Below are 18,487 nucleotides of genomic sequence, written 5' to 3'. Positions count from 1 at the left end.
ATACCAAACGACAGTAGAATGGTCGACACTGAGTTCTTTGGCAACTTCTCCTGTAGTTCTAAGAGGATCAGCTTAGATACTTGCTCTCAGTTGGTTGTTGTCCATTTCCGATGGCTGGCCACTACCCTCTTCATCTTCAAGGCTCCCATCTCCTTTGCAAAACTTCTTGAACCACCATTGCACTGCATGTTCGTTAGCAGGTCCTCGGCCAAATGCATTGTTGTTGTGAGTTGTCCCTGCTGCTTAACGACCCATTTTGAACTCGAATAAGAAAATTGGTCAAATTTGCTTTCTGTCGAACATCATTTTCCATAGTCTAAAATAAATATAAACAGCAAGTAATAAGTCATTAGTGAAAAAACATAAAGCGAGAAATGTGGGATAAAATGGTGTATAACATAACTCCATTTATTAATTATTCCAATGGCAAATTTTAGCAATGCAAAATGCAATTACTTTTGCACCAACCTAGTAGTAATTTAAAGAAAATTAAAAATTCAGTTACACTAGCTGAAATTTTTAAAATTAAAAATTTGTTACACTAGCTTCATTTCTAATACAAGCGTGCCTTGGCGACGTTGCAGTTCCAGACCACCCCAATGAAGCAAAGATTGCAGTAAAGTGAGTCATATGAATTTCTTTGGTTCTCCAATGCACAGAAAAGTTATGTTTACACTATCCTGTATTCTGTTAAGTGTGCAATAGCATTATGTTTAAAAAAGAAAAACCAATATATGTACCTTAATTTAAAAATATTGCTTTGAAAAATACTCATTTTCTTGTACATCTTCAGCAAGTCCTAGTATAAAATCAGAGATCACTGGTCAGAGAGCACCATAACAAATATAATAACACAATGAAAAAATAGGAAACACTATAAAAATCACTAGGCTGTGACAGAGACGTGAAGTGAGAAGACGCTGTTGGACATATGCCGACGGACTTGCTTGACGCAGGGCTGCCACGGACCTTCAGTTGTAGAACGTGCAGTATATGCATAACGCGGTTGAGGCTGAACACAATAGAACGAGGTGTGCGGTCCTCGATAGAGTAGATGCAGGTTGTGTATTTTGGGGAAGGATTTCGTGGGTGGGGGTGTGTTTCTCATGTTGTGTCATATCAGAAATCACATACTGTGAGTTTGTCTCTTAGTAAAGTCTGATCACTTAGTTAAGGTAACAATGAACAGATCTCTCTATTGTAAGGTACGTCTTCTCCTTTGTAATTATTGAGTGGTCTGGAAGGGTACTTTTGTAATTTGCAAGAAGCATCCTTTCTCCAGTAATTGTTCCCTGGCAGTAGTATCCTCTGGTCATCCTTGCCCGAATTGATCATTGCAGTACTTTGAGGGTGACAAATGTTGATCTTCTAAGTCATTCAGTCATTGTGTGTTTATTAGCTGGTATTTTTTATAAAGAACAGCTTTTCTTAAACTCTTTTTTAAAAAATACCACTTTATATCATCTCCAGAGACAAAAAAAATTATGCAGGATAGGAAAAGAAATCATTTCTACCTGGCTCAGCTACTATATATGGTATTTACATAGTTACACTGTTGTAGACACTGAGTATCAGTTTAAAGAAAATAAGTAGTTTGGAAGAGGAAAGGTACTTGTGGAATGGGCAGGAAGAAGAAAGCTACATGTTCGTCTTCTGTAGTTGAGGGTCAAAAGATTATGCCTCAAACTGAAAAATCAAGAAGTACCATTGTAAGCATGTTATTTATATAACTGAGGTAAATACCTAAAGAATCAGGTAAAACAGCGAGGTGTTTACCCTGGAGAAGAAAGGATTAGTGTGGAACTGCTGTTTTCCGTAACAAACTTCGACAAATTCTTGAAAACTGTGTGCCTTCTAACGTCAAATAAAATTTTTTAATGTAAAAATGAAATTAAAAAATATTGCTATAGGCTAATTGATTTTCATCTTATTCAGTATGTTAGCTCAGTCAGTAAAGAATCTGCCTGCAATTCAGGAGACCAGAGTTCGATTCCTGGGTCAGGAATATCCCCTAGAGAAGAAAATGGCAACCTACTCCAAGATTCTTGCCTGGAGAATCCCATGGACAGAGGAGCCTGGCAGGCTACAGTCCATGGGGTCACAAAGAGTCAGACACGACTGAGAGACTAAACCACCACCATAATTATAGCCACTACTATTACTGTTTGGATGCTCAGTTTTTTTAAGTTCAGCTAGCCCACTCCAGCACTCTTGCCTGGAAAATCCCATGGACGGAGGAGCCTGGTGGGGTCCATGGGGTTGCTAAGAGTCGGAGAAGACTCAGCGACTTAACTTTCACTTTTCACTTGCATGCATTGGAGAAGGAAATGGCAACCCACTCCAGTGTTCTTGCCTGGAGAATCCCAGGGACGGGGGAGCCTGGTGGGCTGCCGTCTCTGGGTTCGCACAGAGTCGGACAGGACTGAAGTGACTTGGCAGCAGTCCTGCACCTTTTGGCATGATTTCATTTATCTTTGAGTGCTTCCTTACTGAAATAAGGCCCAACGATGTTTCTTCAAGGAGCACTGATTTCTTTCGGTGGGAATGGCATTTTTGAAACTAAAATTTGGACACCAGGTGTGCTTCTTGCTACAGATGTCCTCTATCTTTAAATGTATGTGGTCCTTCCAATTTCTTAGCCTTCCCCCGCCCCGCCCTCCTCCATGGTGGGAGTTGATTGCTTCTCACTGATTTCTCAGATCTTTTGAGTTAAGACTTGTCCATTTACTTTTCTGTTTTCAGAATTTTATTGCTATCCCATATTTGCTGTTGTCCTTTTCTCTGGAGTTTAAGCATTTAAAAAAAATTCCTACTGTCCTTTAGTAGAATTTTTGGCATGGCATTGAGTAAGTCAGTATATTCAAGTCACTATATTTAACTGGAGTCTTTTACATCGACACTCTTAGTATAAATTTGGATTTTACTCTGCATAAATAACTAGGTCTAATGCTGCTGGGGGTACAAAACTCAATAGGCCTGTTTATGCCTTCAAGTAGTTTCCGTGTTACTCAGAGCATTTAGAATGAGTTTAAAACTAACTGGAGTCCACGTTAAAATAGGCAGAGTGCCAGAGCTGAGGTGTATGGTGTGATGGTACGTAGCCTTATATTTTGTGTTCTAGCACAGTGGTTCTCAGCGTTGGCTGTACATTAGGATTACTTGGGAGACAAAAAATAACTGCCTGGTTCTCAGATCAGATTTAAGATTAAATCTGAATCTGTTATGAGCAAAGCTAAGTTCTACAAGTTCTGAACTTCTTTTGGTAGACTTGATTAGTTTGTGTTTTTTATGTTTGTTTTTTGTTCTTTTTCCTTTAAGGGCCAAGAAGATACTTCAGGTTCATCTTGTAATTTTTCCTGCCCCACACCGGGAATAAGTTGGTTTCCTTCCTCGACCCCTTGGTATTTCAGACCTCACACCTTTGAACAAACATGCAGCTCTCTTCTCTGTGCCTCATTCACTCACTCGTTCACTCTTTAGGACCCAGCCTCTCATTTTTCCTTTAAAGGGCAATTTGAGCTAACTCATTTTGTAATGCCCGTTGTTGCCATCTACCTTAGCACTTACACTGTTTTGTTGAAATGATCTGGTATGCATTTTCCTACCCCATTAGAGTCTAAGCTTCTTGAATAAATTCTAATATTATAGGTTTGGATACATTTTATGTGCTTAAAAAAGTTAATTGAGCTGATCACACACAGGAATTCCAATTCTGGAGACTGAGAGAGAGTAGAATTATAAAGTTCCTTAAGTTTTGGGTCTTAGTCAGTTTGGTTTCTTCTATAGCCATATTTTATGGATATTTTTGAATTATATTAAAGTAATATTATATTTCAACCTTGAAAGATGATTAAGACTTAACTGGAAGCATTCAAAGGTATTGGAATTTAAGTTTTGCATCTGTGAGAGGTGCTTGTAGAAGCAGACTGCAATGAGTGGTAACTTAAGCAGTGTTTTTAAATGATGCCTTTGTTCAATTATAAATATATAGTGGCCTTTATAATAAAAATTTTTAAAGGAATCTTACACAGTCTTGTACAATGCAGGACTTCTCAGGTGGCGCAGTGGTAAAGAATCCGCCTGCCAATGCAGGAGACACAAGAGATACAGATTCAATCCCTGAGTCAGGAAGATCCCCTGGAGTAGAAAATGGCAACCCAGTCTCGTATTCTTTCCTGGAAAATTCCATGGACAGAGGAGCCTGTCAGCCCCCGGTCCTTGGGGTCGCAAATAGTCAGACACAACTGAATGAGCTCTCATAGCACCTGCAGTCTTGTAGACAGTGAATTGATATTTTGAGTTTTTGAGATTTTGTACCAAATCATTTTGTACTGTTGTTTGTTTTCTCATTTTTACCTTTCTTTTTTATTATATCTTTCCATTTTCTTTTTTCTTAATCATCATGATTTATTACAGGATATTGAATATATTCTCTGTGGTACACAGTATAAGGCCTTGTTGTTTATCTAGTCTACAGATACTTGCTTGCATCTGCTAACACCAGACTTCCAGTCCATCCCTCTCCCCGACCCCTGGTAACCACCAGTCTGTCCTCTGTGTCTGTAAGTCTGTTTCTGTTTCATAGATAAGTTCATTTGTATCATATTTTAGATTCCACATATTAGTGAGATCATCTGTATTTGCCTTTCTCTTTCTGACTTACTCCACGTAGTACAATAGTCTCTAGGTCCATGCGTGTGCTGCAAATGGCATTATTTCATTTTTTTTGGTTGCTTAGTATTCCATTGTGTGTGTGCGTGTGTGTATACACACATGCTATATATATCACATCTTTTTTATCCAGTCGTCTGTCAATGTACATTTCGGTTGTGTCCATGTCTTGGTTATTATAAATTCACTTTTCTTTCAATAGAACATTTCTTTGTGGCTTTGTAATTTATACACTTGTCATTTTTATGGCAATATGTTGCTCCATTTTGTTGATACATGGTATTTTACTTGGCCATGTCTTAATTGTTTGGTGTTTTTTATTTACATTTTACCACAATTACAGAAAGTGAACTATAATTATTTTTATAGAGATAGCTTTGCATTTTCTTTTGGGAGACCAAATATGTGTTACAGAGCCTTTACCTTGTAATAGAATTATCTGTGGCAGAAATTTAATAGAGACATGGAAATAGTGTGAAGTAGATATGGAGCCAGATAGATCTGATCTCTCGTTTTGACAGCCACTTTACTAGCTGTGTGATCGTGAATAAGCTAATTAACAGCCTCAGCAGTAAAATTGGATTAATAAGAGCTAACATTATTGTGCATTTATAATGTGGCAGGTGCTATTCTAAGTATTTCACATATATTAACCCATTTAAACTTTAGAACAGCCCCGTGAGGTGGCTCTATTATTGTTCTGTTTTAAAGTATGGTAACAGGCTTAGAGAAATAGAAGAGGTCAGTCAAATGGCTGCTTATGATGGAGGTGTGATGGTAACCCAGTGCCATCTAGAGCTGGCTCAGACCTCTAGAGCTGGTTCTCTTATTCACCCTGAATGCCAGGGCATCAGCTACATCCCTCCCCTGAATCTGAGTCCTAGGCAGACAGATTGGCCTTCATGAGCCAGATTAATGATTACTGAAATTCCTGCAACTGGAGTTGATTATGAGGTCATGCTTGCAATACTCTAACCTTGGGCTTACTGTAGAAACTGCACCCTAAGAGCAAGGATCACTCTAGATCTTCATATTCTCTTCAAACCTCTGTCTATTTAAAATTGCTTTTAAGGGAGTGGTGAGACAAACTTTGAATTGTGTTTTTATATTAATATCTGGTAGGCCTTTTGTTATCCTTCACTCTCCTCTTCCACCTGCATGTTCTTTTTAACCAACAATTGAGTATTTGCCTAGTAGGATTTAACTCTTAACCTAGATTTCTAGGTAGAGTACCAGAGTCTTTCATACCCAAAAAGGAGTCTGAAAAATATCCAGCCACCTCACTTATATGAAAACACTGAGGCTGCACAGCCAGAGGGTGATTTAGGACTCAAGCCTATGTTTTTGACTTAAGTCCAGCATTGGCTTCATCCACTGTACTGTTTACTACCTTATTTCTAATAATCTCTTAAAAGTATTATTACTATGTATTCTTTTTAGGAATTATATACCTTAACTTAGCTTGCTACCTCCGTATTATGTTCACTGTCAGAAGACAGCTATATGTGTTTTTAGTTCTTCACAGTTTAATGAAGTGCTTTCTCATCCTTTATCTCATTTGCTTGTTATGAAGATAACCTTTTGCTCGTGTACCCGAGGTTCTTGAATAGTGGCACAGGTTCCTTTGTGATTCCAGCATGTCCGTTGCTTCTGTACGTTCACAAGTCCTAGCTACCTTAGCTTCAAACGCATGTGTTGACTCACTCCACTGAGATTACAGTTCAGGCATTGTTGTTTCTCAGCTCCAGCTTTTTTCACATCCTCTGGATGCTCCTGGAGTCTAAAGGTGTGAAATTCCAGGCATGAAGATAATTTGTTGTTTTGAGGCGCTAATGTTTCTTGGCTTCTTAGACTACTTGTGATCAGGGAAGTTCTTTAAAAAACTCAATCAGAGGTTCACTGTGTGGTTAAGCAACATGTTGTGTAGAAACAAACACAAAGATAATCATATCATTTATTGTACTAACATTCTTCAATCAAAATGGTGTTAGAGATAAGATAAATTTTATGGCTGTAATGTGTGTCCATGTGATTTGGTTGGTGTCAAGGAAGGGAGTGAATTGTTAGGATAAGGCTAGCCACTGAATGCCAAAACTTTCTACAGCAGAGGCCTGTTACCTAATCAACTCATACAAAACCTGGCAATTCTTAAGAGGATCCTCTGATTCATGATTAGGTTAAATTAGCTGAACAAAGTCAAGTCTGTGAGAAAAATCTGTCAGTTTATTATTATCTAACTTTAAAAAGAAAAGGAAATAAAACGTATAGTGTTTTCCCTGGAGACTTTTAGAGCCTCTCCATTTTGGTAGATCATATATTAAGACTTATTTGTTTGAACTGTATGCGGTTCAGTGCTTGTTTGAGAATAGAATGTGAACATTTTAGGATCACTTTATGATAGTACTGGGTAAATAAGCTTTAGAGTTAAGCTTTTTATCCTTGGATTTCTAATAGCTACTGCTAAGGTGAGCCTTATATGTTAAGATTATCTGAAGATAAGACTGCAGCTCACGCACTGGCTCAAAGTTCAAAGGAGAGCATTAGCTCAAGGACATAAATCGCTGAGTTGTTATCCATCAATTTGTAACAGAAGGGCAGATGAACAGCATTTATCTAGACAATCTAGTATCATATACCTGCAGTTTGAGGTCAGTCTCTATAGAGGGGTTTATGTACATATGTGCTTTGAACTGTTTCGCAGAGATGAGAGTTCAAATTTATTTTTATTCTCTAATTTGAAGTAGCAGGTGTATTTGTGTGCCTTTTGCCGCAGCTGATATTAACCCCGTTTTGCCCCCTCCTTAAAGCTGGAATGTGTGCATGCATGCCTGCTAAGTCGCTTCAGTTGTGTCCAACTCTTTGCAACTGTATGAACTGTAGCCTGCCAGGCTCCTCTGTCCATGGGATTCTTCAGGCAAGAATACAGGGGTGCCCTCTTTCAGGGGATCTTCCAGGGATTGAACCTGCATCTTGTACAGTTCCTGCATTGCCAGGCGGATTCTTTTTTGTTGTTTCAACTGTAGAGCTGAGGTTAATTAGGTTATTTACAGAAGAATTTTATTTTCTAGCCCTCCATTGTTTGCTGTTTTTCACGTGTCCCCCCCCCCCCCGCAGTTTCATTGCAAACTCCATGGGTTCAAGATATGTGTCTTATTATAAAATCTGTAATACCAGGGCTTACAAAGGTAGATACATAATGGGGGCCATCTGATGAAATATAAAACTGAGCCAGGCTAGATGGGGTCCATGTGAAAGGGAAAACATACATCTCATGTAGAAGCAGTCTAGTTTCAGCACATTTTTACCTTATGGGACTGTGAACTCAGTGTTGCCTGAACAAAATGTATCTGCTGGTGCTCTCTGGCCTGTGGCTTATCAGTCTGCTGTTTCTTTTAATAAAACATAGGAACGCACAGAAAGTACTCGGTGCATAGTTGTCACTTGGTAGATGCTCATTGTGTCATAAAACTGGCTACGCTGCTTTTGAAGGACTATCTTAGATGTCATATGTGTAATGTGATATAAGATGAATAAGAATGTTCTCTTCTATTAAAGGATTATCTCTTTTTCAAAGAAGATGAGTATAGTAATAAAGAGATTAAGTCTTACCCTAGAATAAACAGATTGGGGTATTGAGGCTTCATTGCCTTGTCCACAGAAAGTCTTTTGCATAACTTTCCAAGTTAGGAACCAGTGATAACCAGTGATAACACATTTTAGTAGACTGCCGCATATTCTGAGGGCTCTCAGAAGAACGATATAGGAAATGGTTAGAATACCTGAATGCTCTGTAATTAAGGTATCTGTTTTTTATTGCTTGAATTCTGGAGTAATGGTTTTTCCTTTCCTCTAGCCACCCCCCAAACAGTGTTGTTAGGAGGTACTCTTGCTTCTTCTTCTGTAGTGTGTGTGTGTTAGTCGCTCAGTCGTGTCCAACTCTTTGTGAGCCCGTGGATTGTAGCCCACCAGGCTCTTCTGTGCTTCGGATTCTCCAGGCAAGAATACTGGAGTGGGTAGCCTTTCCCTTCTCCAAGGGATCTTCCCAACCCAGGGATCAAACCCAGGTCTCCACATTGCAGGCGGATTCTTTACCAGCTGAGCCACAAGGGAAGCCTGAGCTACTAGGGGAGCCCCAAAATACAAAGCATAATTTGCGCCACCCGGGAATCGACCCTGGGTCACAAGAATGGAAATCTTGCATGATACCACTATACCAGCGGTGTGGCTAAAACTTTTTATTTTATATTGGCATATAGTTGATGAACAATATTGTGTTAGTTTCAGCTATATAGCATAGTGATTCAGTTATTCATGTGTGTGCGCACGTGTCTGACTCTAGTCATGTCTGACTCTTTACCACCCCGTGGACTATATCCACTGTCTATGGGATTTTCCAGGCAAGACTATGGCAATGGGTTGCTATTTCCTACTCCAGGAATCTTCCTGACCCAGGAATCAAACCTGCATCTCCTACATTGCAGGATTCTTTATCGCTGAGCCACTGGGGAATCCCATGTGCTATACAGTAGGTCCTTGTAAAACCACACTTTTTTTCTCAGAATTCCTCCATGTTGCTTTCCCCTTTTATCCTAGATAAACATCAACAAATGTTCAGAATCAAAGGTCATTCCTAAAACTTAAGCTGAGGAAAAGTGCAGGATGAAGCACTATTTTTACTCCTCAAGTCTGTAAGCTATTTTTGCCTGAGCTTTTGATGTCATATCTAAGATATTATTGCCAAGACAAATGTCATGAAGCTTTTCCTTCTAGAGATTTTATAGTTTCAGGCATTAAATTTAAGCATTATACTGGAGTGGGTAGCCTTTCCCTTTAGGCATTATACTGAAGTGAGTAGCCTTTCCCTTCACTAGGGGATCTTCCCAACCCAGAAGTCGAACCTGGGCCTCTCACATTGCTGGTGGAGTCTTTACCAGCTGAGCCACAAGGGAAGCCCTTGTAGTGTGTATACGTTATTTCTTCTATTTCTGTTTATGACTCATCCTGAGACCTCTATGCTAGCCACATTTAGAATATCTCTAGGTTTGTTTTTTCTTAATCCTTTTCTGAGGTCACACATAAACCTTAATTAAAAGCAAAAATATAAAGACACACACGGAAGGAAGGGGGGGAACCAACTTCATTCAGTTGTGCACTTTCTTGCTGACCAAACTCCATATCCTTCATTCCTCTTCTAATCTTATCATTTCTTAGTCCCTTATAGGATAATCAGCTTGTTCTCTGCTCCTCCCAATAGCCTTATTTCACTTTTCCTTATCCTATTTCTTCTAAAGAGAATGACCTCTCTCCTTAATGCTTTATATGATTTTCTTTATCATTGTACAGCTCTTTAAATCTTTTACTGTTCTTTCATTTAGAAGTTTCTTAAGGACAGTGACTGTATTTCCTGCTAAATCCTTTAATTCCATATGAAGTCTAATACCATGCTTTTGTGTGTTCAGTTCAGTTCAGTTGCTCAGTTGTGTCTGACTCTTTGCAACCCCATGGACTGCAGCACGCCAGGCCTCCCTGTTCATCACTGACTCCCAGAGCTTGGTCAGACTCGTGTCCATCAAGTTGGTGATGCCATCCAACCATCTCATCCTCTGTCATCTCCTTCTCCTCCTCCCTTCAGTCTTCCCAGTATCAGGATCTTTTCCAATGAGTCTTCACATCAGGTGGCCAAAATATTGAAACTGCAGCTTCAGCATCGGTCCTTCCAATGAATATTCAGGACTGATTTCCTTTAGGATTGACTGGTTTGATCTCCTTGCTGTCCAAGGGACTTTCAAGAGTCCTCTCCAGCACCACAATTTGAAAGGATCAATTCTTCAGCTCTGAACCTTCTTTATGGTCTAGCTCTCACATCCATATGTGACTACTGGCAAGACCATAGGTTTAGCTATGTGGACCTTTGTTGGCAAAGTGATGTCTCTGCTTTTTAATATGCTGTCTAGGTTTGTCATAGCTTTTCTTCCAAGGAGCAAGTGTCTTAATTTCATGGCTGCAGTCGCTGTCTGCAGTGATTTTGGAGCCCAAGAAAATAAAGTCTGTCACTGTTTCCACTTTTTCCCCCTTCTGTTTGCCTTAAAGTGGTGGAACTGGATATACCATGGTCTTAGTTTATGTTGAGTTTTTAAGCCAGCTTCTTTGCTGTCCTCTTTCGCCCTTATCAAGAGGTTCTTTAATTCCTCTTCACTTTTCTGCCATTATAGCGGTAACATGTGTGTACCACTGATACTTCTCCTGGCAGTCTTGATTCCAGCTTATGAGTCATCCAGCCCGGCATTTCACATGATGTACTCTGCATATAGGTTAAATAAGCAGGGTGACAATACACAGCCTTTTGTACTCTTTTTTTCCAATTTTGAACCAGTGATTCTAACTGTTGCTTCTTGACCTGCGTACAGGTTTCTCAGCAGACAGGGAAGGTGATCTGGTATTCCCATCTCTTTAAGAATTTTTCATAGTTTATTGTGATCCACTCACTCAGAGAAGGCAATGGCAACCCACTCCAGTACTCTTGCCTGGAAAATTCCATGGATGGAGGAGCCTGGTAGGCTTCAGTCCATGGGGTCACTGAGTCGGACATGACTGAGCAACTTCACTTTCACTTTTCACTTTCATGCATTGGAGAAGGAAACGGCAACCCACTCCAGTATTCTTGCCTGGAGAATCCGTCTATGGGGTCTCACAGAGTTGGACACGACTGACGTGACTTAGCAGCAGCAGCAGCAGCAGCACACTCAGTATATGCTTTTGCATAGTCAATGACACCCAAATAGATGTTTTTCTGGAATTCCCTTGATTTCCCTCTGATCTAGTGGATGTTGCAATTTGATCTCTAGTTCCTCTGCATTTTCTAAACCCAGCTTGTACGTCTGGAAGTTCTTCAGTCACTACTGAAGCCAAGCTTGAAGAATTTTGAGCATTACCTTAGAGTGTGTGAAATGAGTAAAATTGTACAGCAGTTTGAACATTCTTTGAAATTGCCCTTCTTTGAAATTGGAATGAAAACTGACCTTTTCAGTCCTGTGGCCATTGCTGAGTTTTCCAAATTTGCTGACATATTGAGTACAGCGCTTTAACAGCATCATCTTTTAGAATTTGATTTAGGTCATACCTGAATGGCCTAGTGGTGTTCCCTAGTTTCTTTAAATTAAGCATAAATTTTACAGTAAGGAGTTCATGATCTGAGCTGGTCTTGTTTTTGCTGACTTTACAGAGCTTCTCTATCTTCGGCTGCAAAAAATACAGTCAGTCTGATTTTGGTATTGACAGTCTGCTGATGTCCATATGTAGATTCATCTCTTGTGTTTTTGGAAGAAGGTGTTTGCTATGACCAGTGTGTTCTCTTGGCAAAACTCTGTTAACCTTTGCCCTGCTGCATTTTGTACTTCAAGGCCAAACTTGCCTGTTACTCTAGGTATCTCTTCACTTCCTACATTTGTACTACCATCCCCTAGGATGAAAAGGACATCTTTTTTTGGTGTAAGTTTTAGAAAGTCTGGTAGTTCTTTATAGAGTCATTCAAGTTGAACTTCTTCAGCATTAGTGGTTGGGGCATAGACGTGGGTTACTGTGATGTTAGGTGGTTTGCCTTAGAGACGAACAGAGATCATTCTGTCGTTTTTGAGATTGCATCCAAGTACTGCATTTCGGACTCTTTTATAGCCCTCATAAGGGCTACTCTGTGTCTCGTAAGGGATTCTTGCCCACAGTAGTAGGTATAATGGTCATCTGAATTAAATTCGTCCATTCTGGTCCATTTTGATTCACTGATGCCTAAGATGTTGATGTTCATTCTTGTTATCTCCTGTTTGACATAGCCAGTTTACCTTGATTCAGTGACCTAACATTCCAGGTTTCTATTCAGTATTGTTCTTTATAGCATCAGACTTTATTTTCACCACCAGACATATCCACAGCTGAGCATCATTTCTGCTTTGGCCCAACCTCTTCATTCTTTCTGGATCTGTTTCTCTCTTCTTCCCCAGGAACATATTGGACATCTTCCAACCTGGGGAAGATGTCATATCTTCCTTCCGGTGTCATATCTTTTTGCCTTTTCACACTGTTCATGGGATTCTCAAGGCAAGAACACTGGAGTGGTTTACAATTTCCTCTGCCAGTGGACCATGTTTTGTCAGAACTCTCCACAATGACGCGTCCATCTTGGGTGGCCCTGTACCGCATGGCCCATAGCTTCATTGAGTTACACAAGCCTCTTCATCTCAAGGCTGTGATCTGTGAAGGGGACATGAAGAGGAAGGACCAGCAAAAACCAGGAAAGAAAGAGCTAGGGCAGAGATGGACACCTCTCTTCTGGATAGTCAGAGAATACCGAAGTCTAGAAGGGAGGTATTATGGATGCTTCACCCCTGAATACATCTTTGAGAGGCCTGTGTATGCTGTGCCTTTAAGAGGCCCATGTGTATTGTATACTGTGAATGTGTACGTTGATTGCCAAAAAGCCATTTTTTCCTCATGTCACCTTTAATGTTGATTGTGTCATTATATGTGAACTTACCTCTTAAACTATAAGTAGTTATAATACAGTTGAGTTCATTTTACTTTGTAAAATTTTGGTCATTGCGTGTTTGTCTCTTGTCTTTTTTAAATAACATTATGTGGAAATGAAAGTGATGATATCTAATATTTGTTGTGTGCAGGATACATTTGTTTTAACTTTATTATGGTTTTCATATCCTTTCAAAGAAAATGTTGTTTTAGTGATGGTATTTTATCAGGAACTATTCTATAGCCCAGGAGAGAAGTTAATTCATTGCATACAATGATTTTCTAAGAACTTGAGGGATTAATTTTCTTGGTCAAAAAAAGGATAACTTGGTAGCTATGAAGACAAAATGATAGGGAGACTTTTTTAAAGTTTTTGAATTTTTGAACTCTTTGAATGTATTGTCATGAATGAAAGTGAAGAAATGAAAGTGTTAGTCGCTTAGTCATGTTCAGCTCTTTGCAACCCCATGGACTGTAACTCACCAGGCTCCTCTGTCCATGGAATTCTCCAGGCAAGAATACTGGAGTGGGTAGTCATTCCCTTCTCCAGGGGATTGTCCTGACCCAGGGATTGAACCCGGGTCTCCTACATTGCAGGGAGATTCTTTACAGTCTGAGCTACCATAAGTTATTAATATTAAATTAAATCATTAGTGATAAAGTGGTATATTACTTTTAAAACTTTTAATATGGATTCTTGACTCAAATATTTAGAAAGAGAAATTAAAGACTTGCTTCCATCAAGTATTATTTCAAACCACAGCAGTAATTATATTTGTACTTAAATATTCTGAATTGCAGAAGCAAATTAGGCTGCTGCTAGCCATTCTAAATAGCAGTACTGAAAAAAAAAATACTGAAATGGGAAACAAGTCTGGCATGCAATAGCAAAATTGAAGTATATATCTGTTTAACCAGAGAATGTCCTCAGTTTGGTAAAAGGGTTAGAAATACAGTCTCCTTTGAAGACTGATTAAAAATAATAGATAAAATAAAGAATGATGTGCTCAATGAGCTACAGTTCAAATAGAGGAAATTTAATGGGAAATGATTACATTAGTAGCAGATGGCTTTGCTTCCTGAATTGCAATTTGACTGGAAATCCTAGAAGAGCTTAAATTTATTTTTCAGATTTTTGAGTCTGATTAAAGATAGATAAAGAGATTTGTTTATTTGCTGTGTTATTGTGATTCTTACTGTGTCTTTTGGATTTTTCGTTTGTATCAGGCTATATTTATGATTCCTACAAACCCACCACCAACATTCAGGAAGCCAGAACTTTGGTCTGATGATTTCACCGATTTTGTTAAGAAGTGCCTAGTGAAGAACCCTGAGCAGAGAGCTACTGCAACACAGCTTTTACAGGTCAGTGCTTGTGTCTCTATAGGAGGATGTTTTCTTTATATACCTTTTTGCTGTTTCTGACATTGACCAAGATCATTATGAGTTTCATTAACTGATTTATTTATTCATTAACTGATTTGTAAAGATGTGAATTTTCCAGGAAATATGGATTGATGTACAGACAGACACACACACACCTTTCTCCTCCTGTATATTCTGTTTCTCTCATTTAAAAATTTTGTTTTCCAAGTTCAATTTTCTGCCCTCCCCCCTTCCCCACTAATTTTTGTTGCCAATTCTTTCCTCCTAAAATTGTGTTAAAACTAAACTTCTGTAGGGTTCTCATTTCAGAAATGAGTTTCTTTTCCATTGTTATTGTTTCTTATGTTTTAACTTCCAGATGTATTATTCCTTGACCCAGCATTTCTTCTTTGACTTTTTGCCCTATAAGACATGTAAATACGAAATCCCTGAACTCCTTGAGAAGATCGCACGTTGTAAATACTGGTGGCAAGATGACCTAGATGAAGAGTGTCAGTGTCCCTGTACAAGTAGACTGTATGCAGAGTGTCAGGAGGCTTTCTTTTTTTTTCTAAATCTGTTTTGACATTAAATGCAAGTAGAAATAATTTAATACTTTTAGTAATTATTCATGAGTCTTTACTTTCCCAGCAGAATTGACTTAGACCTGTGTGCTATGATAAGTGTGCATGTTAACAAAACTTGATATTTGGAGAATAGTTCTTTTTAAGTGACAAAAAGATTAAAAACATAGTTATAAAAAGTGATTTTTCTAAGGTAATGTTTTTTAAAAAAGGAATTATTGAGAATGTTAGAAACTAGCCCTTTAATATAAGGTTTATTGTTACAAAAATTTAGCTTAATACTCAGTTTCCATGAAAAGTGGTTGAGCAAAATCTGTCTAGAATAAAACACCATATATTCTTTGACCTAGTAGTTACTCTTCTAGCAATTTACAGAGAAATTTAACCACGTGTGAAATAACATAGGTGTAAAAACTCTTCATAAACCATTTTAATGGCAAAAGATTGGAAACAACATAAATATCTGTCAACAGATTGGAAGCAATTTGAGGTCTGCTGAGGGGAGTTATTGGCAAAATACACACACCCACATATACATATATGCATGTATACATATGTCAGTGCTTACAGTGGAGTAGCTGTAGAAAAATAAGCAAGAAAATGGCCTCCAGAGAAGGTAACTACATGGCTGAGAAGCAGTAGTGGGATGGAAACTTTGTTTTTGCCGAAGACTCTTTTTTTAAGACTTTTGAGTTTGGTTTTATGTGCCCATATTACCTTTCAAAAGTTAGTTAATTGAAACATTATTTTTGAAATATTGTCAGCACTTCAAAGGAATTTTAAGCACATAAATCAAAGATCTATTGCTGTTGTTATTGTGTTGAATCTCTAAATTATTTAACTTATGGTTAAATAAGAAGATAAGAAAGAAGGGGGAGGGGAAATAACAAAAAAAATGGGACAAATAGTATAAAATCTGATGAGGAAAGTAAATCCAAATACATCCAATGACTGGTTTTTGGGTAATTTAACCAATATTTTTTTCTGGTCTTTATTCCATAATCGTTTCTACTCTCTTTAAAGAAATTCTGTTTTTAACCTAGAGTTCTTAGGGTGGAAGAGCATTTAAGAAATATTCCAGTAAAATCCCCTAATTTTGTATACGAGAGTACTGAAGCCCAGAAAAGTTCGATGACTCACGAAAGATCACACAGTGATCAAGGGATTCTTCTAGGGTTATTCCACTTGTCCCCTAGCCTCACTTGTCACCCTTTCTCCATTCTGCTTTCTGCCCAGAAATTGACCTCTATGTGTGAAAGTTGCTCAGTTGTGTCCAACTCTTTGCAACCCCGTGGACTATACAGTCCATGGAATTCTCCAGGCCAGAATACTAGAGTGGGTAGCCTTTCCCTTCTCCAGGGGATCTTCCCAACCCAGGGATCGGACCCAGGTCTCCCGCATTGCAAGTGGATTCTTTACCAGCTGAGCCACCAGGGAAGCCCAAGAATACTGGAGTGGGTAGCCTTTCCCTTCTCCAGGGGATCTTCCCAACCCAGGGATCAAACCCAGGTCTCCCGCATTGCAAGTGGATTCTTTACCAGCTGAGCCACCAGGGAAGCCCAAGAATACTGGAGTGGGTAGCCTTTCCCTTCTCCAGGGGATCTTCCCAACCCAGGGATCAAACCCAGGTCTCCCGCATTGCAGGCAGAGTCTTTACCAGCTGAGCCACATGGGAAGCCCAGTTGACCTGTATGGATTTTATTAATAGGCTCGTTACTCTCTGGCTTCTAGCTGGGTTTGGCTCAAGCATTTTTCTTTATATTGAGGGCAAACAGTGCAGCTGGTTTTGAATAGTGCTTGCTGCTGCTGCTAAGTCACCTCAGTCGTGTCCGACTCGGTGTGACCCCATAGACGGCAGCCCAGCAGGCTGCCCCTTATGAGCCAGTATTTGTTTTTTTGATTTTTAAAAAACTTTTCCTGTTGTGCTGTTGTTGGGCATGGAGGCCCTCTGTTATAATGTTGGTGTATCCACCTCTGGCCTCTTAATCAACCCCTTGCTTGACTTCCCTTTTTTTCCCCTTTATAAATGCTGAAATAGTTGACTTGCAGTTTCATGTTTCATACAGATCATGTTTTTTCAATCCTCTATACCTTTTCTCACCCCTCACTTGCTAGTTTAAAGACTGGCAGGCTCCTTTTTACTCATTGTTTCATTGTTTCTAAATTCAAATTAGGTACTCCTCCAGAAAGCCTTCCTTTCATCTTTGTTCAGGCTAATTGTTTCTCAGGGTTTCCATAAGCACCCTGGCCATGCCTTTTGCCATGTTAGGATGAAATAACTTGTTTCTGTGTCTTTGTCCTGGATTGTAACTAGTTCAAGGTCAAGTGGTACTCTTTTGGGGAGGGGCGTTGTTTTTCGCACCTCTGGTATCTTAGTACAGGTATCTGTATCCTGGTATCTTTAATACACATGTAGTGCTTAATGCATGTGTATTAAATTCAATATATGTTTATTTAAGATAGCAAACTTCTGATTTGAAAAGCTTTTAGACAGAATTACTATCTGTTGTATCATTTGAGTCTCATTAGACTCCGAGTTTTATTTTACTGAATGTCTGAAAGCCATCCTGTTCTGTCTCTTAAGGGAGTTTTGCATATGTTTTATATGTTATAAGTTAAATTATGTTTTAACTTTAAGAATATAGTCTTATTACCAAGTTTAAGTGGACATTTGCCTATAACCTACATGTGTAGATTTTACCATATTGATTTGTAGACTTTGATAAACAGGTTTTGAAGAGGAATTTGTGCTGAATTTTTTATAGTGGTTTATTTTCCAACATTAGATAATTGTATAAGTTTAAACGAGCAGACTAAGACTGAAAGGATTCTTTGAGATTAAGTTGAACTCTTGGTAGTTTTTAAAAGATGAAGATATTGAATCCCTAGGGACAGTTTAAGTTCAGCCTGGTGGCCCTAGAATTCCTAATCTGGAGATGTTCCCTGTACTTCTGGTGGGTAGCCTAGAACCTGAAAGTCAATTCTTGCCCTAGTCTGGCCTTCTAGAAGAGTGAGATCTGTCATTATTCAAATTAGCCCATGGGCTTGGCTGAAATAGGTGGTGTCGTGGGTCACTTTGTGAACTCTCATGGCATATGACTTAGTTTTCATTTTACCAGTTGAAGTGAGGAGTAGAAACTTTATCTACCTTGCTGTCCCTCCCATTTATAATATAATTATCTTTAATACTTCCTCTTTATTACATTGAGGTCCATATCAGAGTGTTATATTTAAATTAACCTTTAAACAATCAAGAAAACCAGGATAAGGGATTGACTGTTTAACCTGTTTTTGTTTTCTTCAGTGTTCTTCCTCCTAATGTTCCAGAAGTTCCTTCTTTTGTTCCTTTC

General features: G+C 38.8%; 1 protein-coding gene across 2 annotated transcripts in view; it reads left to right on the top strand.

Annotated features, from left to right (window-relative positions):
* Positions 1-18,487, top strand: part of STK3 (serine/threonine kinase 3) — a 309,491-nt gene that overhangs the window by 153,493 nt on the left and 137,511 nt on the right. For both annotated transcript variants that reach the window (XM_070383025.1, XM_070383024.1), the window contains exon 7: positions 14,416-14,553. In XM_070383025.1, the coding sequence (XP_070239126.1) occupies positions 14,416-14,553 (138 nt within the window). The remainder of the gene's footprint in view (positions 1-14,415; positions 14,554-18,487) is intronic.

Source organism: Bos mutus, chromosome 14, assembly GCF_027580195.1.
Source record: "Bos mutus isolate GX-2022 chromosome 14, NWIPB_WYAK_1.1, whole genome shotgun sequence".
Taxonomy (NCBI): Eukaryota; Metazoa; Chordata; class Mammalia; order Artiodactyla; family Bovidae; genus Bos; species Bos mutus.
This window is presented reverse-complemented; position numbering and strand designations above follow the sequence as displayed.